General features: G+C 45.9%; 1 protein-coding gene and 1 long non-coding RNA gene across 2 annotated transcripts; both read right to left on the bottom strand.

Moving 5' to 3' along the window:
• Positions 1–6540: 6540 nt before the first annotated feature.
• Positions 6541–16125, bottom strand: LOC139424104 (inositol 1,4,5-trisphosphate receptor-interacting protein-like 2). Its single transcript, XM_071175801.1, has 6 exons — positions 15283–16125; positions 11993–12242; positions 11537–11845; positions 10688–11233; positions 10204–10461; positions 6541–6921 (listed from the first exon to the last, which is right to left on the bottom strand). The coding sequence occupies exons 1-6, from the start codon at positions 15504–15506 to the stop codon at positions 6541–6543; spliced, it is 1968 nt and encodes a 655-aa protein (XP_071031902.1). The 5' UTR covers positions 15507–16125.
• LOC139424105 (uncharacterized) lies at positions 12700–13567 on the bottom strand. Its single transcript, XR_011635905.1, has 3 exons — positions 13320–13567; positions 13182–13250; positions 12700–12836 (listed from the first exon to the last, which is right to left on the bottom strand). It is a non-coding gene; the product is annotated as an uncharacterized lncRNA (long non-coding RNA).
• Positions 16126–27531: the final 11406 nt, after the last annotated feature.

Below are 27531 nucleotides of genomic sequence, written 5' to 3'. Positions count from 1 at the left end.
TGTACTGGATTTAACCAGGGAAATACATCCCACATGGCCCCCCCATTCACTATATAGTGTACTGGATTTAACCAGGGAAATACATCCCACATGGCCCCCCATTCACTATATAGTGTACTGGATTTAACCAGGGAAATACATCCCACATGGCCCCCCATTCACTATATAGTGTACTGCATTTAACCAGGGAAATACATCCCACATGGCCCCCCCCATTCACTATATAGTGTACTGCATTTAACCAGGGAAATACATCCCACATGGCCCCCCCATTCACTATATAGTGTACTGCATTTAACCAGGGAAATACATCCCACATGGCCCCCCCATTCACTATATAGTGTACTGGATTTAACCAGGGAAATACATCCCACATGGCCCCCCATTCACTATATAGTGTACTGGATTTAACCAGGGAAATACATCCCACATGGCCCCCCATTCACTATATAGTGTACTGGATTTAACCAGGGAAATACATCCCACATGGCCCCCCCATTCACTATATAGTGTACTGGATTTAACCAGGGAAATACATCCCACATGGCCCCCCATTCACTATATAGTGTACTGGATTTAACCAGGGAAATACATCCCACATGGCCCCCCATTCACTATATAGTGTACTGCATTTAACCAGGGAAATACATCCCACATGGCCCCCCCCATTCACTATATAGTGTACTGCATTTAACCAGGGAAATACATCCCACATGGCCCCCCCATTCACTATATAGTGTACTACATTTAACCAGGGAAATACATCCCACATGGCCCCCCCCATTCACTATATAGTGTACTGCATTTAACCAGGGAAATACATCCCACATGGCCCCCCATTCACTATATAGTGTACTGGATTTAACCAGGGAAATACATCCCACATGGCCCCCCCATTCACTATATAGTGTACTGGATTTAACCAGGGAAATACATCCCACATGGCCCCCCATTCACTATATAGTGTACTGGATTTAACCAGGGAAATACATCCCACATGGCCCCCCATTCACTATATAGTGTACTGCATTTAACCAGGGAAATACATCCCACATGGCCCCCCCCATTCACTATATAGTGTACTGGATTTAACCAGGGAAATACATCCCACATGGCCCCCCCATTCACTATATGGTGTACTACTTTTCACCCTGTCAAAGGTACGTGGACATGGTGCAGAACTTATTGACAAGGGGCGACAGGTTTGAGAGGTGGCCTTGAGCACTTAATTTATCAGACCTATGTCCAGTCTGGTAACAGTTCTCCCTGCGCCGTGGGGCCCATCACCCAGGCTAATTCATCAGACCTATGTCCAGTCTGGTAACAGTTCTCCCTGCGCCGTGGGGCCCATCACCCAGGCTAATTCATCAGACCTATGTCCAGTCTGGTAACAGTTCTCCCTGCGCCGTGGGGCCCATCACCCAGGCTAATTCATCAGACCTATGTCCAGTCTGGTAACAGTTCTACCTGCGCCGTGGGGCCCATCACCCAGGCTAATTCATCAGACCTATGTAAGGAATGGGCTGCCATTAAGGAGCGAACACACACACTTCCTGTGGTGACTGTGGCTGTGACTGTAGAAGGCTGGTATAATACACGGTCTCTAAAATTCCCTGACACAAGTCCAGACCTGTCCTGAGGACAGACTACAGACAGCAGCGAATAACTAGCGGGTCCCTATCTTCCAATAATACAGTCATAACACTATAACACTATAATGAATAATGCTGTGAAAACACACACACACACACACACACACACACACTAAAATATACTGACTGACAGACTCAAGTGGAAGATTTGTCAGACATGAGAGCTGAGTGAAGTGACAGATCGATGTGTGTGTGTGTGTGTGTTGTCTGTGTGTGTGTGTGTGTTGTGTGTGTGTGTGTGTGTGTGTGTGTGTGTGTGTGTGTGTGTGTGTGTGCCTGTGTGTGTGTGTGTGTCTGTGTGTGTGTGTGTGTGTGTGTGTCTGTGTGTGTGTGTGTGTGTGTGTGTGTGTGTGTGTGTGTGTGTGTGTGTGTGTGTGTGTGTGTGTGTGTGTGTGTGTGTGTCTGTGTGTGTGTATTTTCACAGCATTATTCACCAGACACGACACACAACTCAGGAGCTCAGGAGCGAGTGGCCCCCTCGTCTCCATGGAAACTGGCAGCACACACACAGAGTCTGTCGCTATTTTACTCTTATTATTATCTATCCTGATGTCTAGTCACTTTACCCTGCCTTCATGTACATATCTACCTCAAATACCTATTATTATCTATCCTGATGTCTAGTCACTTTACCCTGCCTTCATGTACATATCTACCTCAAATACCTTATTATTATCTATCCTGATGTCTAGTCTCTTTACCCTGCCTTCATGTACATATCTACCTCAATTACCGCATTATTATCTATCCTGATGTCTAGTCACTTTACCTTCATGTACATATCTACCTCAAATACCTATTTATTGTTATTTGTATTATCTAACCTGGTACTTCCTGTTTATAGCTCCACATTGATATGGTGCTCCCTTTACATAGTGCATGTGACAAATAACATTTTATTCAATTTTTTAATTTTAACTGCAAGTGTACCCTGCCTATTACACTGTCTGTCTCTGAACTGGGAGTGTACCCTGCCTATTACACTGTCTGTCTCTGAACTGGGAGTGTACCCTGCCTATTACACTGTCTGTCTCTGAACTGGGAGTGTACCCTGCCTATTACACTGTCTGTCTCTGAACTGGGAGTGTACCCTGCCTATTACACTGTCTGTCTCTGAACTGGGAGTGTACCCTGCCTATTACACTGTCTGTCTCTGAACTGGGAGTGTACCCTGCCTATTACACTGTCTGTCTCTGAACTGGGAGTGTACCCTGCCTATTACACTGTCTGTCTCTGAACTGGGAGTGTACCCTGCCTATTACACTGTCTGTCTCTGAACTGGGAGTGTACCCTGCCTATTACACTGTCTGTCTCTAAACTGGGAGTGTACCCTGCTGTTACACTGTCTGTCTCTGAACTGGGAGTGTACCCTGCCTATTACACTGTCTGTCTCTGAACTGGGAGTGTACCCTGCCTATTACACTGTCTGTCTCTGAACTGGGAGTGTACCCTGCCTATTACACTGTCTGTCTCTGAACTGGGAGTGTACCCTGCCTATTACACTGTCTGTCTCTGAACTGGGAGTGTACCCTGCCTATTACACTGTCTGTCTCTGAACTGGGAGTGTACCCTGCCTATTACACTGTCTGTCTCTGAACTGGGAGTGTACCCTGCCTATTACACTGTCTGTCTCTGAACTGGGAGTGTACCCTGCCTATTACACTGTCTGTCCCTAAACTGGGAGTGTACCCTGCCTATTACACTGTCTGTCTCTGAACTGGGAGTGTACCCTGCCTATTACACTGTCTGTCCCTAAACTGGGAGTGTACCCTGCCTATTACACTGTCTGTCCCTGAACTGGGAGTGTACCCTGCCTATTACACTGTCTGTCTCTGAACTGGGAGTGTACCCTGCCTATTACACTGTCTGTCTCTGAACTGGGAGTGTACCCTGCCTATTACACTGTCTGTCTCTGAACTGTGAGTGTACCCTGCTGTTACACTGTCTGTCCCTGAACTGGGAGTGTACCCTGCCGTCTCACAGTCTGTCTCTGAACTGGGAGTGTACCCTGCCTATTACACTGTCTGTCTCTGAACTGGTAGTGTACCCTGCTGTTACACTGTCTGTCTCTGAACTGGGAGTGTACCCTGCCGTCTCACAGTCTGTCTCTGAACTGGGAGTGTACCCTGCCTATTACACTGTCTGTCTCTGAACTGGGAGTGTACCCTGCTGTTACACTGTCTGTCCCTGAACTGGGAGTGTACCCTGCCTATTACACTGTCTGTCTCTGAACTGGGAGTGTACCCTGCCGTGTCACAGTCTGTCCCTGAACTGGGAGTGTACCCTGCCTATTACACTGTCTGTCTCTGAACTGGGAGTGTACCCTGCCTATTACACTGTCTGTCCCTAAACTGGGAGTGTACCCTGCCTATTACATTGTCTGTCCCTAAACTGGGAGTGTACCCTGCATATTACACTGTCTGTCCCTGAACTGGGAGTGTACCCTGCCTATTACAATGTCTGTGTCTGAACTGGGAGTGTACCCTGCCGTTACACTGTCTGTCTCTGAACTGGGAGTGTACCCTGCCGTTACACTGTCTGTCTCTGAACTGGGAGTGTACCCTGCCTATTACACTGTCTGTCCCTAAACTGGGAGTGTACCCTGCTATTACACTGTCTGTCTCTGAACTGTGAGTGTACCCTGCCGTCTCACTGTCTGTCTCTGAACTGGGAGTGTACCCTGCCGTCTCACTGTCTGTCTCTGAACTGGGAGTGTACCCTGCCTATTACACTGTCTGTCTCTGAACTGGGAGTGTACCCTGCCGTCTCACTGTCTGTCTCTAAACTGGGAGTGTACCCTGCTGTTACACTGTCTGCCTCTGAACTGGGAGTGTACCCTGCTGTTACACTGTCTGTCTCTGAACTGGGAGTGTACCCTGCCTATTACACTGTCTGTCTCTGAACTGGGAGTGTACCCTGCCGTTACACTGTCTGTCTCTGAACTGGGAGTGTACCCTGCCTAATACACTGTCTGTCTCTGAACTGGGAGTGTACCCTGCCGTTACACTGTCTGTCTCTGAACTGGGAGTGTACCCTGCCTATTACACTGTCTGTCCCTAAACTGGGAGTGTACCCTGCCGTCTCACAGTCTGTCTCTAAACTGGGAGTGTACCCTGCTGTTACACTGTCTGTCTCTGAACTGGGAGTGTACCCTGCCTATTACACTGTCTGTCTCTGAACTGGGTGTGTACCCTGCTGTTACACTGTCTGTCTCTGACCTGGGAGTGTACCCTGCCGTTACACTGTCTGTCTCTGAACTGGGAGTGTACCCTGCTGTTACACTGTCTGTCTCTGAACTGGGAGTGTACCCTGCCTATTACACTGTCTGTCCCTAAACTGGGAGTGTACCCTGCCGTCTCACAGTCTGTCTCTAAACTGGGAGTGTACCCTGCTGTTACACTGTCTGTCTCTGAACTGGGAGTGTACCCTGCCTATTACACTGTCTGTCTCTGAACTGGGAGTGTACCCTGCTGTTACACTGTCTGTCTCTGAACTGGGAGTGTACCCTGCCGTTACACTGTCTGTCTCTGAACTGGGAGTGTACCCTGCTGTTACACTGTCTGTCTCTGAACTGGGAGTGTACCCTGCCATTACACTGTCTGTCCCTAAACTGGGAGGGTACCCTGCCTATTACACTGTCTGTCCCTGAACTGGGAGTGTACCCTGCCGTTACACTGTCTGTCTCTTAATTAACTGGGAGTGTACCCTGCCATTACACTGTCTGTCCCTAAACTGGGAGTGTACCCTGCTGTTACACTGTCTGTCTCTGAACTGGGAGTGTACCCTGCCGTTACACAGTCTGTCCCTAAACTGGGAGTGTACCCTGCCGTTACACTGTCTGTCCCTAAACTGGGAGTGTACCCTGCCGTTACACTGTCTGTCTCTGAACTGGGAGTGTACCCTGCCTGTTACACTGTCTGTCTCTGAACTGGGAGTGTACCCTGCCGTCTCACAGTCTGTCTCTGAACTGGGAGTGTACCCTGCCTATTACACTGTCTGTCTCTGAACTGGGAGTGTACCCTGCCTATTACACTGTCTGTCTCTGAACTGGGAGTGTACCCTGCTGTTACACTGTCTGTCTCTGAACTGGGAGTGTACCCTGCCTATTACACTGTCTGTCTCTGAACTGGGAGTGTACCCTGCCGTCTTACAGTCTGTCTCTGAACTGGGAGTGTACCCTGCCTATTACACTGTCTGTCTCTGAACTGGGAGTGTACCTTGCCGTCTCACAGTCTGTCTCTGAAGTGGGAGTGTACCCTGCCTATTACACTGTCTTTCCCTGAACTGGGAGTGTACCCTGCCTATTACACTGTCTGTCTCTAAACTGGGAGTGTACCCTGCCGTTACACTGTCTGTCTCTGAACTGGGAGTGTACCCTGCCTATTACACTGTCTGATAATACATGCAGCACAGAACACAGAAGTGCATCCCAAAAGGCACCCTATTGCCTAGTGCACTACTTTGGACCAGAGTCCTATGGGAAAGTAGTGCACTAAATACAGAATAGGGTGCCAATAGGGACACCGCCAGAAGCAGACATACAATCACTCTGGTTTTGAATGAAACCTCATTCATTTGGTACCAGGGAAAAATGACACATGTATTCATTACAAAATCATAAATTACAAATTCATAAATTACAAATTCACACATTCCCTATGATTTCCATTCGTGACTGGTTAAGAGGGATGACTCAGAGAACGTCCCATCACTGTTGTAGGCTTTCGTTTTATTCTAGACCAGTAGCTCCTGTACAACCATTGGATGTGCAAGTAGCCTGGTGTTTCATCCATCCCGTCTGTCTATGTATCTGTCTGTTTGACTCGGCCCGTTGTTGGAGGATATTAGCTGTGAACCTCCGTTTTCACCTGTAATCCTTTTAAGTGTGTTATTCTCCAGGTTGCAGATGCTGGCAGTTTATGTTGCCTGCTCTGCCCAGCCCCAAGCTACTCCTCTGGGGTCGGCCCAACCTGATCAGCCGGTGGAGATGGCTCCAGGCATACGCCAACCGGCCAGACACTAGGTCCAACGAGGCTGGGTCCACACCTGCCCAGAGGTTCCCTGTCGCACCCCCCAAACATCCCCCTGAACCCTCCACTGGAGCTCCCACCGCCTCCTTGACCAACTTAGGTAGAGCCACAGAGTCAGGTAAGATGGAGATGCTGTCGCTCCCCAGGAAGAGGTGATCCAGAGCCCGGTTCTGGAGGCTCTCCCTCAGGCTGCGGACCAGCTCCTCCATCCTGGCCACCAGGTGGCGATCCTCCCAGGCCTAAAAAAGAAAGACAAGTAGACGGTCTGTAAGATGCAAAAAACCTTAGTAACCTATTTACAAATTATTCCAAACATTCGTGTATATATGATAGAGTAGATCAGCCCTATAGAGGACAATAAATCAGGATGGATAACAGGCCTCCAATCAAATCAAAGTTTACTGTCATGTGAAAGGATGGGCAAAAATGACAAATTACAATTACAAATTATAATTACAAATTACAATAGCAAAATACCCTAAAGACTAACGTATCAAAATAAATTACAAAAATATGTTTGCAAAGTATGCAGTGGACTAAGGCCCTACGTCTCAGTGCTCCTTAGTTTAATGCCCTGACTGGTCCCGAGTGGTGCCGTGGACTAAGGCCGTGCGTCTCAGTTCTCCTTAGTTTAATACCCTGACTGGTCCCGAGTGGTGCAGTGGACTAAGGCCCTACGTCTCAGTGCTCCTTAGATTAATACCCTGACTGGTCCCGAGTGGTGCAGTGGACTAAGGCCCTACCGTCTCAGCGCTCCTTAGTTTAATACCCTGACTGGTCCCGAGTGGTGCCGTGGACTAAGGCCCTACCGTCTCAGCGCTCCTTAGTTTAATACCCTGACTGGTCCCGAGTGGTTTTGTGGACTAAGGCCCTACCGTCTCAGCGCTCCTTAGTTTAATACCCTGACTGGTCCAGAGTGGTGCAGTGGACTAAGGCCCTACCGTCTCAGCGCTCCTTAGTTTAATACCCTGACTGGTCCCGAGTGGTTTTGTGGACTAAGGCCCTACCGTCTCAGCGCTCCTTAGTTTAATACCCTGACTGGTCCAGAGTGGTGCAGTGGACTAAGGCCCTGCGTCTCAGTGCTCCTTAGTTTAATACCCTGACTGGTCCCGAGTGGTGCAGTGGACTAAGGCCCTACCGTCTCAGTGCTCCTTAGTTTAATACCCTGACTGGTCCCGAGTGGTGCAGTGGACTAAGGCCCTGTGTCTCAGTGCTCCTTAGTTTAATGCCCTGACTGGTCCCGAGTGGTGCAGTGGACTAAGGCCCTACCGTCTCAGTGCTCCTTAGTTTAATACCCTGACTGGTCCCGAGTGGTGCAGTGGACTAAGGTCCTGCGTCTCAGTGCTCCTTAGTTTAATACCCTGACTGGTCCCGAGTGGTGCAGTGGACTAAGGCCCTGCGTCTCAGTGCTCCTTAGTTTAATACCCTGACTGGTCCCGAGTGGTGCAGTGGACTAAGGCCCTACCGTCTCAGTGCTCCTTAGTTTAATACCCTGACTGGTCCCGAGTGGTGCAGTGGACTAAGGCCCTCAGTGCTCTTTAGTTTAATACCCTGACTGGTCCCGAGTGGTGCAGTGGACTAAGGCCCTGCGTCTCAGTGCTCCTTAGTTTAATACCCTGACTGGTCCCGAGTGGTGCAGTGGACTAAGGCCCTCAGTGCTCCTTAGTTTAATACCCTGACTGGTCCCGAGTGGTGCAGTGGACTAAGGCCCTACCATCTCAGTGCTCCTTAGTTTAATACCCTGACTGGTCCCGAGTGGTGCAGTGGACTAATGCCCTACCGTCTCAGTGCTCCTTAGTTTAATGCACTGACTGCTCCCGAGTGGTGCAGTGGACTAAGGCCCTAACGTCTCAGTGCTAAAGGCTTCACTACAGACCCTGGTTCCATTCCAGGCTGTATCATTACCGGCCGTGATTGGGAGTCCCATAGGGCGGCGCACAATTGACCCAGTGTCGTCCAGGTTAGGGTTTGGCCGGGGTAGGCCGTCATTGTAAATAAGAATTTGTTCTTAACTGACTTGCCTAGTTAAATAAAAGGTTAAATAAATGAAATGTAAAAATGTCACTCTGGATAAGAGTATCTGCTAAACGACCAACATGTAACTGTAAAAATAAAAAACAGACTGGTTATTATAATTGGCCTTGTTTCGTGGCAGAGCTCATTAGAATAATACCCAGCATGTTTTGCGAGTGTTAATTTTCACATTTACATTTTGGTAATTTAGACACTCTTATTTTATGTCCCCCTTTCATTCTACACTGGTATCAGACCTCTGATACCAGTGCAGAATGAAAGGGGGACATAAAATGGTGATATAAAAAAATGGTATAAAGAAGTAATTTGTATATTAAAAATACAAATGACAGCTCTCTAAAGTATCTTGTTACAAAATACACTACCGAGTAGTGTACACAGTACACTGAAATACTTATTAGCTCTACTCTCTAACAGTGGAGCATCTATTTAAATATTCAGGAAAAATAACATGTAAATAAAGCAGTAAGAGAAGACAATGGTATGGTGTAACCTGTAGTACCTATTAAAGGTAGGGTGTAACCTGTAGTACCTATTAAAGGTAGGGTGTAACCTGTAGTACCTATTAAAGGTAGGGTGTAACCTGTAGTACCAATTAAAGGTAGGGTGTAACCTGTAGTACCTATTAAAGGTAGGGTGTAACCTGTAGTACCTATTAAAGGTAGGGTGTAACCTGTAGTACCTATTAAAGGTAGGGTGTAACCTGTAGTACCTATTAAAGGTAGGGTGTAACCTGTAGTACCTATTAAAGGTAGGGTGTAACCTGCAGTACCTATTAAAGGTAGGGTGTAACCTGTAGTACCTATTAAAGGTAGGGTGTAACCTGTAGTACCTATTAAAGGTAGGGTGTAACCTGTAGTACCTATTAAAGGTAGGGTGTAACATGCAGTACCTATTAAAGGTATGGTGTAACCTGCAGTACCTATTAAAGGTAGGGTGTAACCTGTAGTACCTATTAAAGGTAGGGTGTAACCTGTAGTACCTATTAAAGGTAGGGTGTAACCTGTAGTACCTATTAAAGGTAGGGTGTAACCTGTAGTACCTATTAAAGGTAGGGTGTAACCTGTAGTACCTATTAAAGGTAGGGTGTAACCTGTAGTACCTATTAAAGGTAGGGTGTAACCTGTAGTACCTATTAAAGGTAGGGTGTAACCTGTAGTACCTATTAAAGGTAGGGTGTCACCTGTAGTACCTATTAAAGGTAGGGTGTAACCTGCAGTACCTATTAAAGGTAGGGTGTAACCTGTAGTACCTATTAAAGGTAGGGTGTAACCTGCAGTACCTATTAAAGGTAGGGTGTAACCTGTAGTACCTATTAAAGGTAGGGTGTAACCTGTAGTACCTATTAAAGGTAGGGTGTAACCTGTAGTACCTATTAAAGGTAGGGTGTAACCTGTAGTACCTATTAAAGGTAGGGTGTAACCTGTAGTACCTATTAAAGGTAGGGTGTAACCTGTAGTACCTATTAAAGGCATGGTGTTTCCTACCTCTGCAGGAGAGCTGAGTAGCAGACGCAGCCAGGCCGTCTTCAGCGTGTAGGAGGAGAGGACTGACCTCCAGAGCGCCCCCCGGTGGCTGTCCAGTGCCTGGCCACCCAGGTCACGCAGCGCCTTGGTCAGCTGGAGCACCTTGAGGTGGCAGGAGGGTTGTGGTGAGCGGCCACGGAGCCAGCCCAGCAGACGCTGCTCCTGGCGGGGGAAGAACAAAGTCCACAGGTCCCTCTCATCGCTCTGCTGGTTCTGGTGCTGGTCTGGAATGGATGGATGGATGGATGGATGGATGGATGAAGGACAGAAGGAAGTAAAGAAAGAAGAAAAGTAGTAAGGAAGGAAGTAGGGAAGGAAAGAAGGAGACAGGGAATTCATGATTTAGTGAATTAAATAATGAATGAATAATGAATTAATGATCAAAGAAAGGAGAGTAATGAAGAATTTGAAAATGACATATATTTACCCCTGATCACCTGAACACACCTGTATTTGACATCGCCACTGAGGCCGTCGTTTCCATGGGAACCAGGTAGACCCCGTCTCCGAGGGGGATGGCAGGGAGGAGCCGTATTGCCATGGAGATGTGACAGCAGACGTAGTCGGAACGCGGTGTGAGGCGGAGCTGCACACGGTCGTCGGCGAGTGCCAGACTCAGCGTGCAGCGTTGCTCGAAAGGGTAGCGCACGGTTGCTAGGCAACGCTGGACCGCCGGGTAGAACCAACGGAGGACAGAGTCCGGGGTCAGGCGATAGACTCCGCCCCCTCCTCCTCCTCCTCCTCCTGACACTGCCGTGACCCCTGACAATGAGCTCGATGACCTTTCGGGCGACCCCCGAGAAGGGTGCATTCGTAAAAAGGTGTCAGTGAAGTTGCGGTGTTTTCGTAGCCAGTCCCCACGGCGAGGCGTCTCTAGACTGCACCGCGGCACGCCGCTCCACCCACCGTCCTCTGAGCTTTCCCCTTTCATCTCTTCCTTCACCTCCTCCTTCAAGACTTCCTTCCCTTCTTCTTGGACCTCTGTCTGCTTCTCCACCTTGCTGTCGTCCTTCAAGACTTCCTTCAATTTATTGCTTCTCACCCTCATCATGTTCCCCTTCCCCGACCTCCTCCCATTCTCTTTAACCTCCCCCCTCTGCTCCCTCACATCCTCCTTGCCCTCCCCCTTCCCCGACCTCCTCCCATTCTCTTTAACCTCCCCCCTCTGCTCCCTCACATCCTCCTTGCCCTCCCCCTTCCCCGACCTCCTCCCGTTCTCTTTAACCTCCCCCCTCTGCCCCCTCACATCCTCCTTGCCCTCCCCCTTCCCCGACCTCTTCCCATTCTCTCTAACCTCCCCCCTCTGCTCCCTCACATCCTCCTTGCCCTCCCCCTTCCCTGACTTTCTTCCATTCTCTTTAACCTCCCCCCTCTTGTTATTTTCCTCAGCTCTCTTGTCCCCCTTCTCTTTTTTCTCCTCACCCCTCACATCCCTCTTGCCCTCCCCCTTCTCCTCTCCTCTCTCGTCCTTCTTCTCCTCCCCCCTCCTCTCCCCCCTGTATACTCGTGGCTCCAGTCTCAGTTCTCGGGGTATCTTCAGAGGTACCAGGATGTCATAGTAGTCTGGAGCGCCCACCTTGTGCTCCTCGTATGAACTGCCCACCTGTAACCAGACCAGACAAACGAGGATTGTGTGAGTCCCAAATTGCACTCGAATTCCCGAGAAGTTTGTTTACGTTGACCATCAACTCTGTTAACTAATTAATCATTTAACTACAAAAAGAGAAAATGTTATCTTCCCGAAACTCACCTGCAGGAAGTCTCCCCGGAACGCCAGAGAGGACTCTGGGATACCTCCAGTGGCACGTCCGGCTCTGACCAGCTCCCCGACCAGTTTAGCCACGTGGGCCTTGCTGTGCCCCAGGACGTGAGGAGACAGACGCACCCAGCGCTCGTAGTAGTCCTCCAGGACCTCTCGACGAGACCAACCCGATTTCAGAGCCCCGTCAGCGGTCTCGAGAGGCACCCTCTGGGGCCCCCCTGGGTGGGTGGAGCAGTACCTGTAGTTACACATTGATAGTTCAGTCTATTCATATTTCAACAGATGGATACTTAGTGCAATCAAGGGACCGACAGCATTATGAGTATTATTACGAGTTTTCAAAAGCAGAAGCAAAAATAACCGTAGTAACCGTGCAACTCAAACGGAGAGAGAGAGAGAGAGAGAGAGAGAGAGAGAGAGAGAGAGAGAGGAAAAAACACCTACCTGGAGTTGACAGCCCCCCTAGACGCAACTATGACAAAACAACCAACCAAAACGGGTCACAACTCCTGCAGCTCTGTCGCACGCTGGGTCTGTACGTAGTCAATAGTAGGCTTCGATGGGACTCTCACGGTAGGTACACCTATAGCTCATCTCTTGGCAGTAGTACTGTAGACTACTTTATCACTGACCTCAACCCAGAGTCTCTCAGAGCTTTCACAGTCAACCCCCTCAGATCGCAGCAAAATCACAGTCTACTTGAACAGAGCAATACTCAATCATGAGGCATCAAAGCCAACGGAACGGAGTAATATTAAGAAATGCTTTAGATGGAAGGAATGTAGTGTAGAAACCTACTGAGAAAACAATTAGGCAACAACACATTCAATCCCTTTTAGACAACTTCCTGGACAAAACGTTCCACCGTAACAGTGAAGGTGTGAACCTGGCAGTAGAAAACCTTTTAGACAACTTCCTGGACAAAACGTTCCACCGTAACAGTGAAGGTGTGAACCTGGCAGTAGAAAACCTTTTAGACAACTTCCTGGACAAAACGTTCCACCGTAACAGTGAAGGTGTGAACCTGGCAGTAGAAAACCTTTTAGACAACTTCCTGGACAAAACGTTCCACCGTAACAGTGAAGGTGTGAACCTGGCAGTAGAAAACCTTTTAGACAACTTCCTGGACAAAACGTTCCACCGTAACAGTGAAGGTGTAAACCTGGCAGTAGAAAACCTTTTAGACAACTTCCTGGACAAAACGTTCCACCGTAATAGTGAAGGTGTGAACCTGGCAGTAGAAAACCTTTTAGACAACTTCCTGGACAAAACGTTCCACCGTAACAGTGAAGGTGTGAACCTGGCAGTAGAAAACCTAAACAGTATATCTGACCTCTCACCCTACTGAATCTAAAAATGTCAAGCAAACAACCTAAGAAAGACATTGAGAAACCTGTCCAATCAAAAGCATAGAGACCCAGAGAACCTGAGCCTACTGTCCAATCAAAAGCATAGAGACCCAGAGAACCTGAGCCTACTGTCCAATCAAAAGCATAGAGACCCAGAGAACCTGAGCCTACTGTCCAACCAAAAGCATAGAGACCCAGAGAACCTGAGCCTACTGTCCAATCAAAAGCATAGAGACCCAGAGAACCTGAGCCTACTGTCCAACCAAAAGCATAGAGACCCAGAGAACCTGAGCCTACTGTCCAATCAAAAGCATAGAGACCCAGAGAACCTGAGCCTACTGTCCAACCAAAAGCATAGAGACCCAGAAAACCTGAGCCCACGCGTTTACTATGGTGAATCCCTAAAACAATTCATAAACACACTACGGAAAAAAGAAGGAACAGCACGTCAGAAATCAGCGCAATGTAACTGAAGAATCCATAGACTCAAACCACTTCTGGGAAAACACTAAACAAACAACAACATGAAGAGTTATCTATCCGAAACGAAGATGAATGGGTAAATCACTTCTCCAATATTTTTGGCTCTATAACTAAGACTACCAGAACCCACTGGATTCTCCAATATGTTTGGCTCTATAACTAAGACTACCAGAACCCACTGGATTCTCCAATATGTTTGGCTCTATAACTAAGACTACCAGAACCAACTGGATTCTCCAATTATATTTAATGAACTACAGGACAAAATTAAAAAAAGGCCTGTGGGGTTGATTGTCTCCTAAATTAAATGTTAAAATAGACAGACGACAAATTCCAATTGGTAAAATTAATAAAACTCTTTAACATCATCCTCAGCTCTGGCATCTTCCCCAATATTTGGAACCAAGGACTGATCACCCCAATCCACAAAAGTGGAGACACATTTGACCCCAATAACTACCATGGGACAAGCATCAACAGCAACCATGGGAAAATCCTTGTAAAATCTGCGTAAAACAACAAATAATCCATGCAGAGTAGAATTAATTATCAAAATCCAGAAGTGAGATGTTAAATTATACAACCACCTAAAAGGAAATGATTCCCAAACCTTCTTAAGGAAAGCTTTGACTATGTACAGACTCAGTGAGCATAGCCTTGCTATTGAGAAAGGCCGCCGTAGGCAGACATGGCTCTCAAGAGAAGACAGGCTATGTGCTCACTGCCCACAAAATGAGGTGGAAACTGAACTGCACTTCCTAACCTCCTGCACAATGTATGACCATATTAGAGAGACATATTTCCCTCAGATAACACAAACCCATAAAGAATTCGAAAACAAATCCAATTTTGATAAACTCCCATATCTACTGGGTGAAATTCCACAGTGTGCCATCACAGCAGCAAGATGTGTGACCTGTTGCCACGAGAAAAGGTAAACCCATATTTATGCTTATTTATTTTCTCTTGTGTACTTTGTGTACTAACTATTTGCACATCATTATAACACTGTATATACACAATATGCCATTGAAAATGTATTTTCCTGTGGAAGTTTTGTGTGTAATATAATATATATATAATAATATTTACTGTAATTATTATTTTCTTCTTCAGTTTTGTACATTATCCATTTCAATTGGCGTTGGCGATGTAAACACAATGTCAACACAATGTAAACACAATGTAAACACATGTTTCCCATGCCAATTAATCCCTTTGAATTGAATTTAACTGAATTGAGAGCGAGTGGGAGAGAGAGAGAGAGACAGACAGAGAGAGAGAGAGAGACAGACAGAGAGAGAGAGAGAGAGAGAGAGAGAGAGAGAGAGAGAGAGAGAGAGACAGAGAGACAGAGAGAGAGAGAGAGAGAGACAGACAGAGAGAGAGAGAGCGCCAGAGTAAGATAGAGAAAGAGAGAAGATGTGATGTGTGTGGACTGTGTACCTTATGAAGAGGTAGCAGAGGACACAGGCCAGTAGTAGTTTGATGAGTGAGAAAAAGACAGGAGGGCCCTGGTCAGAGCAGGGCTCTGTCCCAGCCTCGTACCCAGGATCGGGGCCTGATTCTGGGCTTAGCCAGTGGGTTATGTGGTGGTGGAAAACCAGACCTGTCAACACACAGGTCAACAGAGGCCAGAACACCCGCAGGTTCAGAGTGTACACACTCATCCTCCTCTCTCTCTCTCACTCTCTCTCTCTTCTCCTTCCCGCTATCTCTTCTCGTTCCCTCTCTCTCTTCTCGTTCCCTCTCTCTCTTCTCGTTCCCCCTCTCTCCTTCTTTCTGTTGCTCCAAGGTTCCTTCGTTCTTTCTCTTCTTCTTGTCTGTCCAGGACTTGTTCTTTAGCGATGCCAGAGAACTGAGACAGGGTCAGGGAAGGCTAACCCATCATGACACACACGCTGACACACACACCCTGACTCTCTCTCTCGTATTTTCCCTCCTCTGCGCCTCAATGTTCTTCTCTCCGTTGTCTCCTCTCCTTCCTTCTTGTAACAGAACTCCCACTTCTTATTCTTCTTCTTCTCTCCTTCCTTCTTGTAACAGAACTCCCACCTCTTATTCTTCTTCTCCTCTCCAGCTTGTTTGTTCAGTTTAAAGTCAGTTGAAGTTCCTCTTCAGAAGTTGCCCCTCCTTCTCCTCCTCTCTTCTTCAATCTGTCCCTCCTGTTTTTCCTCTCCAGAGCTGTATGATGTCAGGTTTATCTGTCTTTGTGAAGACAGGTCCTCTCTCTCTCTCTTGTCCTCTTGTTCTCTCTTTCTTGTCTTCTCTTTTTCCCGGTCTCTTTCTCTCTCTCTCTCTCTCTCTCTCTCTCTGAGCTCAGAGGAAATGCCAAACTCTTGAGAGAGGAATTTTAGTTTTAAAAAAAGAGGGGGAGGAGGAGGAAAGAGAGACTGGGCGGCAACACTCTCCTCCCACCTCTTAAAGAGACAAAGACATTGTTTCACGTCTCAACATTACATTCAAAAGGGGACTCAGGGCCAAGTCCCAAATGGAACCCTATTCCCTGTATAGTGCACTACTTTTGACCAGAGCCCTATGGACCCTTGTTGAAAGTAGTGCACTACATAGGGAATAGGGTACCATTTTTTGGACACAAAGGCTATGACAGTTACTGTAGCAGCATTGACAATAAAAGTTATTCAATTGCATTTGAGTGATTTGATTGATACTGCAGAACTGAGTGTACAAAACATTAAGAACACTTTCCTAATATTGAGTTGCACCCCTCCTTTTGCCCAACTTCAATCCGTCGTAGCGTGGACTCTACAGCATCCTCAATGGGCTCTACAACAGCCTCAATGGGCTCTACAGCATCCTCAATGGGCTCTACAGCATCCTCAATGAACTCTACAACAGCCTCAATGGGCTCTACAACATCCTCAATGAACTCTACAACATCCTCAATGAACTCTACAACATCCTCAATGGGCTCTACAACATCCTCAATGGGCTCTACAACAGTCTCAATGGGCTCTACAACATCCTCAATGGGCTCTACAACTGCCTCAATGGGCTCTACAACAGTCTCAATGGGCTCTACAACAGCCTCAATGAACTCTACAACAGCCTCAATGGGCTCTACAACAGCCTGAATGGGCTCTACAACAGCCTGAATGGGCTCTACAACATCCTCAATGGGCTCTACAACAGCCTGAATGGGCTCTACAACATCCTCAATGGACTCTACAACAGCCTCAATGGGCTCTACAACATCCTCAATGGGCTCTACAACAGCCTCAATGGGCTCTACAACAGCCTCAATGGGCTCTACAACAGTCTCAATGGGCTCTACAACAGCCTCAATGAACTCTACAACAGCCTCAATGGGCTCTACAACAGCCTGAATGGGCTCTACAACATCCTCAATGGGCTCTACAACAGCCTGAATGGGCTCTACAACATCCTCAATGGACTCTACAACAGCCTCAATGGGCTCTACAACATCCTCAATGGGCTCTACAACAGCCTCAATGGGCTCTACAACAGCCTCAATGGGCTCTACAACAGCCTCAATGAACTCTACAACAGCCTCAATGGGCTCTACAACAGTCTCAATGGGCTCTACAACATCCTCAATGGGCTCTACAACAGCCTCAATGGGCTCTACAACAGTCTCAATGGGCTCTACAACAGCCTCAATGAACTCTACAACATCCTCAATGGGCTCTACAACATCCTCAATGGGCTCTACAGCATCCTCAATGGGCTCTACAACATCCTCAATGGGCTCTACAACAGCCTCAATGGGCTCTACAACAGTCTCAATGGGCTCTACAACATCCTCAATGGGCTCTACAACAGCCTCAATGGGCTCTACAACAGTCTCAATGGGCTCTACAACAGCCTCAATGAACTCTACAACAGCCTCAATGGGCTCTACAACAGCCTGAATGGGCTCTACAACAGCCTGAATGGGCTCTACAACATCCTCAATGGGCTCTACAACAGCCTCAATGGGCTCTACAACAGCCTGAATGGGCTCTACAACAGCTTGAATGGGCTCTACAACATCCTCAATGGGCTCTACAACAGCCTCAATGGGCTCTACAACAGCCTCAATGGGCTCTACAACAGCCTCAATGAACTCTACAACAGCCTCAATGGGCTCTACAACAGTCTCAATGGGCTCTACAACATCCTCAATGGGCTCTACAACAGCCTCAATGGGCTCTACAACAGTCTCAATGGGCTCTACAACAGCCTCAATGAACTCTACAACAGCCTCAATGGGCTCTACAACAGCCTGAATGGGCTCTACAACAGCCTGAATGGGCTCTACAACATCCTCAATGGGCTCTACAACAGCCTCAATGGGCTCTACAACAGCCTGAATGGGCTCTACAACAGCCTGAATGGGCTCTACAACATCCTCAATGGGCTCTACAACAGCCTCAATGGGCTCTACAACAGCCTCAATGGGCTCTACAACAGCCTCAATGAACTCTACAACAGCCTCAATGGGCTCTACAACAGCCTCCTCAATGAACTCTACAACAGCCTCAATGAACTCTACAACAGCCTCAATGGGCTCTACAACATCCTCAATGAACTCTACAGCATCCTCAATGGGCTCTACAACATCCTCAATGAACTCTACAACATCCTCAATGAACTCTACAACAGCCTCAATGGGCTCTACAACATCCTCAATGAACTCTACAGCATCCTCAATGGGCTCTACAACAGCCTCAATGGGCTCTACAACAGCCTCAATGGGCTCTACAACATCCTCAATGGGCTCTACAACATCCTCAATGGGCTCTACAACAGCCTCAATGGGCTCTACAACAGCCTCAATGGGCTCTACAACATCCTCAATGGGCTCTACAACATCCTCAATGGGCTCTACAACAGCCTCAATGGGCTCTACAACAGCCTCAATGGGCTCTACAACAGCCTCAATGGGCTCTACAACAGCCTCAATGGGCTCTACAACAGCCTCAGTGGGCTCTACAACATCCTCAATGGGCTCTACAACAGCTTCAATGGGCTCTACAACATCCTCAATGGGCTCTACAACATCCTCAATGGACTCTACAACAGCCTCAATGGGCTCTACAACAGCCTCAATGGGCTCTACAACAGCCTCAATGGGCTCTACAACATCCTCAATGGGCTCTACAACAGCTTCAATGAACTCTACAACAGCCTGAATGGGCTCGAGTGATTCTACAACTCCAGGATGACTGTGGTGTGTGTTCAGTCGTACATAAATAAGCAGATATATGGCAAAATGAAAACACGGACAAGATTAAAAGTTGTTGTTTTGTTTGTTTGTTGTTAGTCTCTGGCACGTCACTGGGTCCTTCTCTCAGGGGACAGGGGTTAAGTGTCGTACTGATGATGGATTTCACAGGTCACTCTCAGGTCAACACTAACACCAGGGCTTATTGTGGCGGACCTCTGCCTGGGAGTATATGTGTGTGCACATGTGTGTGTGTGAGCGTGTGTGTGTGTGTGTGTGTGTGTGTGTGTGTGTGTGTGTGTGTGTGTGTGTGTGTGTGTGTGTGTGTGTGTGTGTGTGTGTGTGTGTGTATACATGTGGGTGTGTGTACAGTACTCCCTCAGTGAGTGACTCAATGGGTCCTTGTTTAGCTAAACTGGACCACACCCCTGACTAAGGTCTGTCCTGGGCTGGCTGGTTGCATCCCAAACGGCACCCTAGTGCCCTATAGGGCTCTGGTCTAAAGTAGGGCACTATAGAGGGAATAGAGCTCTGGTCTAAAGTAGGACACAATAGAGGGTATAGAGCTCTGGTCTAAAGTAGGGCACTATAGAGGGTATAGAGCTCTGGTCTAAAGTAGGGCACTATAGAGGGTATAGAGCTCTGGTCTAAAGTAGGGCACTATAGAGGGAATAGGGCTCTGGTCTAAAGTAGGATACTATAGAGGGAATAGGGCTCTGGTCTAAAGTAGGACACTATAGAGGGAATAGGGCTCTGGTCTAAAGTAGGACACTATAGAGGGAATAGGGCTCTGGTCTAAAGTAGGGCACTATAGAGGGAATAGGGCTCTGGTCTAAAGTAGGGCACTATAGAGGGAATAGGGCTCTGGTCTAAAGTAGGGCACTATAGAGGGAATAGGGCTCTGGTCTAAAGTAGGACACTATATAGGGAATAGGGCTCTGGTCTAAAGTAGGGCACTATAGAGGGAATAGGGCTCTGGTCTAAAGTAGGACACTATATAGGGAATAGGGCTCTGGTCTAAAGTAGGGCACTATAGAGGGAATAGAGCTCTGGTCTAAAGTAGGACACTATAGAGGGAATAGGGCTCTGGTCTAAAGTAGGACACTATATAGGGAATAGGGCTCTGGTCTAAAGTAGGGCACTATAGAGGGAATAGGGCTCTGGTCTAAAGTAGGACACTATATAGGGAATAGGGCTCTGGTCTAAAGTAGGGCACTATAGAGGGAATAGAGCTCTGGTCTAAAGTAGGACACTATAGAGGGAATAGGGCTCTGGTCTAAAGTAGGACACTATATAGGGAATAGGGCTCTGGTCTAAAGTAGGGCACTATAGAGGGAATAGGGCTCTGGTCTAAAGTAGGGCACTATAGAGGGAATATGATTCCACTTGGGACACATTCTGATGATGAATTCCCAGTGCCCTACAGTGAAGTGTGGGAAAGGTTTATAAAAGATTATTATACCACTCTCTACAGCCCATATAAACTAAACACTGTTATACACAGACATACATTATTAAACTAACTGTTATACACAGATATACATTATTAAACTAACTGTTATACACAGATATACATTATTAAACTAACTGTTGTCTCAGACATACATTATTAAACTAACTGTTATACACAGATATACATTATTAATCTAACTGTTATACACAGATATACATTATTAAACTAACTGTTATACACAGATATACATTATTAAACTAACTGTTATACACAGATATACATTATTAAACTAACTGTTATACACAGATATACATTATTAAACTAACTGTTATACACAGATATACATTATTAATCTAACTGTTATACACAGATATACATTATTAAACTAACTGTTATACACAGATATACATTATTAAACTAACTGTTATACACAGATATACATTATTAAACTAACTGTTATACACAGATATACATTATTAAACTAACTGTTATACACAGATATACATTATTAAACTAACTGTTATACACAGAAAGCTGAGGTAGATAGACTGTGATGTATATAATGGTATGGTCCTAGAAGGCTGAGGTAGATAGACTGTGATGTGTATAATGGTACGGTCCTAGAAGGCTGGGGTAGATAGACTGTGATGTGTATAATGGTACGGTCCTAGAAGGCTGGTGTCAGCTGAGGTAGATAGACTGTGATGTATATAATGGTACGGTCCTAGAAGGCTGGTGTCAGCTGAGGTAGATAGACTGTGATGTATATAATGGTACGGTCCTAGAAGGCTGAGGTAGATAGACTGTGATGTGTATAATGGTACGGTCCTAGAAGGCTGGTGTCAGCTGAGGTAGATAGACTGTGATGTATATAATGGTACGGACCTAGAAGGCTGGTGTCAGCTGAGGTAGATAGACTGTGATGTATATAATGGTACGGTCCTAGAAGGCTGGTTTCAGCTGAGGTAGATAGACTGTGATGTATATAATGGTAAGGTGGAGCTATCTATCTCCTCCACTTCTACGTCTAGGGTGGAGGTTATCTCAACAACCAACCTTTCAAACATACAGACAGGCACGCACGCACGCGCGCACACACAAACACACACACACACACACACACACACACACAACGGATAAAGTTTTCACAACAAACACCCACAGCTAATCCTTCTGTTCACATTTCACATCCCTAAACAGCAGTAACCTTGACTCCAGCAGTAACCATGACACCAGCAGTAACCATGACGCCATGGCTGTGAAGTGTGAAGTGGGAGAAAGACAGGTGCTTGGTGCATTGGCTCAGTGAACACCGAGAGAAGACACACACACACACACACACACACACACACACACACACACACACACACACACACACACACTTGGACACCTGGCTGGCCTTCCTTCTGCTCTAGCAGACAGAATCACTGACCTCATAACAGAGATAGGCTGTACAAGGCTATTCACGCTTAGAGATACTTCACCACCAAATCAAGGTTTGTCTATGTTTTTAAGTGTCCACATTGCTATTGCAAACCATCTATTGTTGCAGGTAGACATCTAGTCCCAGAAGAACGGGACTAGAAGATTGACGGTAACAGATTTCAGAATATTTCCGGGAGCACTGCCAGCAGTGTTCAGAGCCTGTCCTCGTTCTCTGTCGTTCACACACCACAGCTACAATAACAAATCCTGTTGCCCATGTTATTGTTCTAGAACCAAATCTCTGTTCCACATGACACACTCAGAGAATCAATATGGACCGTGCCATCGAATGACCTCATCGTTTACAACACCCTCAAACAGGAAGTGCTATTCGTGGTTTCTGATCACGTGACATGAAACAGGAAGTAGGATAGACTCTTGCTGTAGCTTCCTCTCATTGGTCAAATATTCCTCCCCTCCTGCTTGGGTCCATTTTCAAAGGGCCTGTGTTATTAAAAGTGTCTCGGAGTAGGAGTGTTGATCTAGGACCAGGTCCCCCAGTCCAGTCATTCATTATCATTACTCATAAAAGGCCTAATCTGATTTTAGATCAATACAGACCCTGATGCATGGGCTGTGTGACTGTAATCTGATCTTAGATCAGTTTTCCTACTCTGAAACTCTTTGTTAATACAGACCCTGATGCATGGGCTGTGTGACTGTAATCTGAGTTTAGATCAGTTTTCCTACTCTGAAACTCTTTGTTAATACAGACCCTGACGCATGGGCTGTGTGACTGTAATCTGATCTTAGATCAGTTTTCCTACTCTGAGACTCTTTGTTAATACAGACCCTGATGCATGGGCTGTGTGATTGTAATTGTTGTAGTCTGACTATGTCCAACCCTAACTGACTCCATCACATGGTATTCTAGAATACATCACCCCCACCCCCTCCTCCCCCACACAATATAATTCTCCTTTACAACAGAATGTCCTCCATCTCCATCACATGGTATTCTAGAATACATCACTCCCCCCCTCCTCCCCCACACAATATAATTCTCCTTTACAACAGAATGTCCTCCATCTCCATCACATGGTATTCTAGAATACATCACCCCACCCCCTCCTCCCCCACACAATATAATTCTCCTTTACAACAGAATGTCCTCCATCTCCATCACATGGTAGAGCAGACAGTGGTGTGTCCCCAGGCTGTGTGTTTATCAATCATATGACTGGAGCGTTCTGCTCTTTATGACCACACACTGTAATGGCCCCTAACTAAACCTTCTATGAGGACAGAGTCATAATGTCCCCTAACTAAACGTTCTATGAGGACAGAGTTAAAATGGCCCCTAACTACACCTTCTATGAGGACAGAGTCATAATGGCCCCTAACTACACCTTCTATGAGGACAGAGTCATAATGGCCCCTAACTACACCTTCTATGAGGACAGAGTCATAATGGCCCCTAACTACACCTTCTGTGAGGACAGAGTCATAATGGCCCCTAACTACACCTTCTGTGAGGACAGAGTCATAATGGCCCCTAACTACACCTTCTATGAGGACAGAGTCATAATGGCCCCTAACTAAACCTTCTACGAGCAAATCTAGGCATGAGAAAGCATAAGCTGATTGTTCACACACACACACACCACATGCACACGTACGCGCACACACACACATGTGCGTGCATGCGTGCGTGCGTGTGTGTCTGTGTGTGTGTGTGTGTGTGCGTGCGTGCGTGCGTGTCTGTGTGTGTGTGTGGCCACAGCAGTGCCTACAGAAAGTATTCATGCCTCTTGACTTATGAAACATTTTGTTGTGTGACAGCCTGAATCAAAATGGATTAAAACAAATATTTAGTTGTACCAATCTACACCCCATAATGACCAATCTACACCCCATAATGACCAATCTACACCCCATAATGACCAATCTACACCCCATATTGACCAATCTACACCCCATAATGACCAATCTACACCCCATAATGACCAATCTACACCCCATAATGACCAATCTACACCCCATAATGACCAATCTACACCCCATAATGACCAATCTACACCCCATAATGACCAATCTACACCCCATAATGACCAATCTACACCCCATAATGACCAATCTACACCCCATAATGACCAATCTACACCCCATAATGACCAATCTACACCCCATAATGACCAATCTACACCCCATAATGACCAATCTACACCCCATAATGACCAATCTACACCCCATAATGACAAATCTACACCCCATAATGACAAATCTACACCCCATAATGAGAAATCTACACCCCATAATGACAAATCTACACCCCATAATGACCAATCTACACCCCATAATGACCAATCTACACCCCATAATGACCAATCTACACCCCATAATGACCAATATACACCCCATAATGACCAATCTACACCCCATAATGACCAATCTACACCCCATAATGATAAATCTACACCCCATAATGACCAATCTACACCCCATAATGACAAATCTACACCCCATAATGACCAATCTACACCCCATAATGACCAATCTACACCCCATAATGACCAATCTACACCCCATAATGACAAATCTACACCCCATAATGACCAATCTACACCCCATAATGACCAATCTACACCCCATAATGACAAATCTACACCCCATAATGACAAATCTACACCCCATAATGACAAATCTACACCCCATAATGACAAACCTACACCCCATAATGACAAATCTACACCCCATAATGACAAATCTACACCCCATAATGACACATCTACACCCCATAATGACAAATCTACACCCCATAATGACAAATCTACACCCCATAATGACCAATCTACACCCCATAATGACCAATCTAGACCCCATAATGACAAATCTACACCCCATAATGACCAATCTACACCCCATAATGACCAATCTACACCCCATAATGACCAATCTACACCCCATAATGACCAATCTACACCCCATAATGACCAATCTACACCCCATAATGACCAATCTACACCCCATAATGACCAATATACACCCCATAATGACCAATCTACACCCCATAATGACCAATCTACACCCCATAATGATAAATCTACACCCCATAATGACCAATCTACACCCCATAATGACAAATCTACACCCCATAATGACCAATCTACACCCCATAATGACCAATCTACACCCCATAATGACCAATCTACACCCCATAATGACAAATCTACACCCCATAATGACCAATCTACACCCCATAATGACCAATCTACACCCCATAATGACAAATCTACACCCCATAATGACAAATCTACACCCCATAATGACAAATCTACACCCCATAATGACAAACCTACACCCCATAATGACAAATCTACACCCCATAATGACAAATCTACACCCCATAATGACCAATCTACACCCCATAATGACCAATCTACACCCCATAATGACAAATCTACACCCCATAATGACAAATCTACACCCCATAATGACAAATCTACACCCCATAATGACAAACCTACACCCCATAATGACAAATCTACACCCCATAATGACAAATCTACACCCCATAATGACAAATCTACACCCCATAATGACAAATCTACACCCCATAATGACAAATCTACACCCCATAATGACCAATCTACACCCCATAATGACCAATCTACACCCCATAATGACAAATCTACACCCCATAATGACCAATCTACACCCCATAATGACCAATCTACACCCCATAATGACCAATCTACACCCCATAATGACCAATCTACACCCCATAATGACCAATCTACACCCCATAATGACCAATCTACACCCCATGATGACAAATCTACACCCCATAATGACCAATCTACACCCCATAATGACCAATCTACACCCCATAATGACCAATCTACACCCCATAATGACAAATCTACACCCCATAATGACCAATCTACACCCCATAATGACCAATCTACACCCCATAATGACCAATCTACACCCCATAATGACCAATCTACACCCCATAATGACCAATCTACACCCCATAATGACCAATCTACACCCCATAATGACCAATATACACCCCATAATGACCAATCTACACCCCATAATGACCAATCTACACCCCATAATGATAAATCTACACCCCATAATGACCAATCTACACCCCATAATGACAAATCTACACCCCATAATGACCAATCTACACCCCATAATGACCAATCTACACCCCATAATGACCAATCTACACCCCATAATGACAAATCTACACCCCATAATGACCAATCTACACCCCATAATGACCAATCTACACCCCATAATGACAAATCTACACCCCATAATGACAAATCTACACCCCATAATGACAAATCTACACCCCATAATGACAAACCTACACCCCATAATGACAAATCTACACCCCATAATGACAAATCTACACCCCATAATGACCAATCTACACCCCATAATGACCAATCTACACCCCATAATGACAAATCTACACCCCATAATGACAAATCTACACCCCATAATGACAAATCTACACCCCATAATGACAAACCTACACCCCATAATGACAAATCTACACCCCATAATGACAAATCTACACCCCATAATGACAAATCTACACCCCATAATGACAAATCTACACCCCATAATGACAAATCTACACCCCATAATGACCAATCTACACCCCATAATGACCAATCTACACCCCATAATGACAAATCTACACCCCATAATGACCAATCTACACCCCATAATGACCAATCTACACCCCATAATGACCAATCTACACCCCATAATGACCAATCTACACCCCATAATGACCAATCTACACCCCATAATGACCAATCTACACCCCATAATGACCAATCTACACCCCATAATGACCAATCTACACCCCATAATGACAAATCTACACCCCATAATGACCAATCTACACCCCATAATGACCAATCTACACCCCATAATGACCAATCTACACCCCATAATGACCAATCTACACCCCATAATGACCAATCTACACCCCATAATGACCAATCTACACCCCATAATGACCAATCTACACCCCATAATGACCAATCTACACCCCATAATGACCAATCTACACCCCATAATGACAAATCTACACCCCATAATGACCAATCTACACCCCATAATGACAAATCTACACCCCATAATGACAAATCTACACCCCATAATGACCAATCTACACCCCATAATGACAAAGTGGAAACATGTTTTTAGACATTTGTGCATATTTCTTCAAAAATGAAATAAATACATAAATATCTAATTTACCTAAGTATTCACACACCTGAGTCAATACTTTGTAGAAGCACCTTTAGCAGTGATTACAGCAGTAAGTCTTTCTGGGTGAGTCTCTGACAGCTTTCCACACCTGGATTGTGCATCATTTGCCCATTTTTATTTTCAAAATTCTTCAAGCTCTGTCAAATTGGTTGTTGATCATTGCTGGCCCCTAACTAAACCGGGGCGGCAGGTAGCCTAGTGGTTAGAGCATTGGACTAGTAACCCGAAAGGACGTCACTGAAAATAAGAATTTGTTTTTAACTGACTTGCCTAGTTCAATACATTTAAATCAAATTGTTAGACAATCATTTTCAGGTCAAAC

This window comes from Oncorhynchus clarkii, chromosome 13 (genome assembly GCF_045791955.1).
Source record: "Oncorhynchus clarkii lewisi isolate Uvic-CL-2024 chromosome 13, UVic_Ocla_1.0, whole genome shotgun sequence".
NCBI classification, from domain to species: Eukaryota; Metazoa; Chordata; class Actinopteri; order Salmoniformes; family Salmonidae; genus Oncorhynchus; species Oncorhynchus clarkii.
The sequence above is the reverse complement of the archived record's forward strand: the minus strand, read 5'-3'. Positions and strand labels throughout refer to the sequence as shown.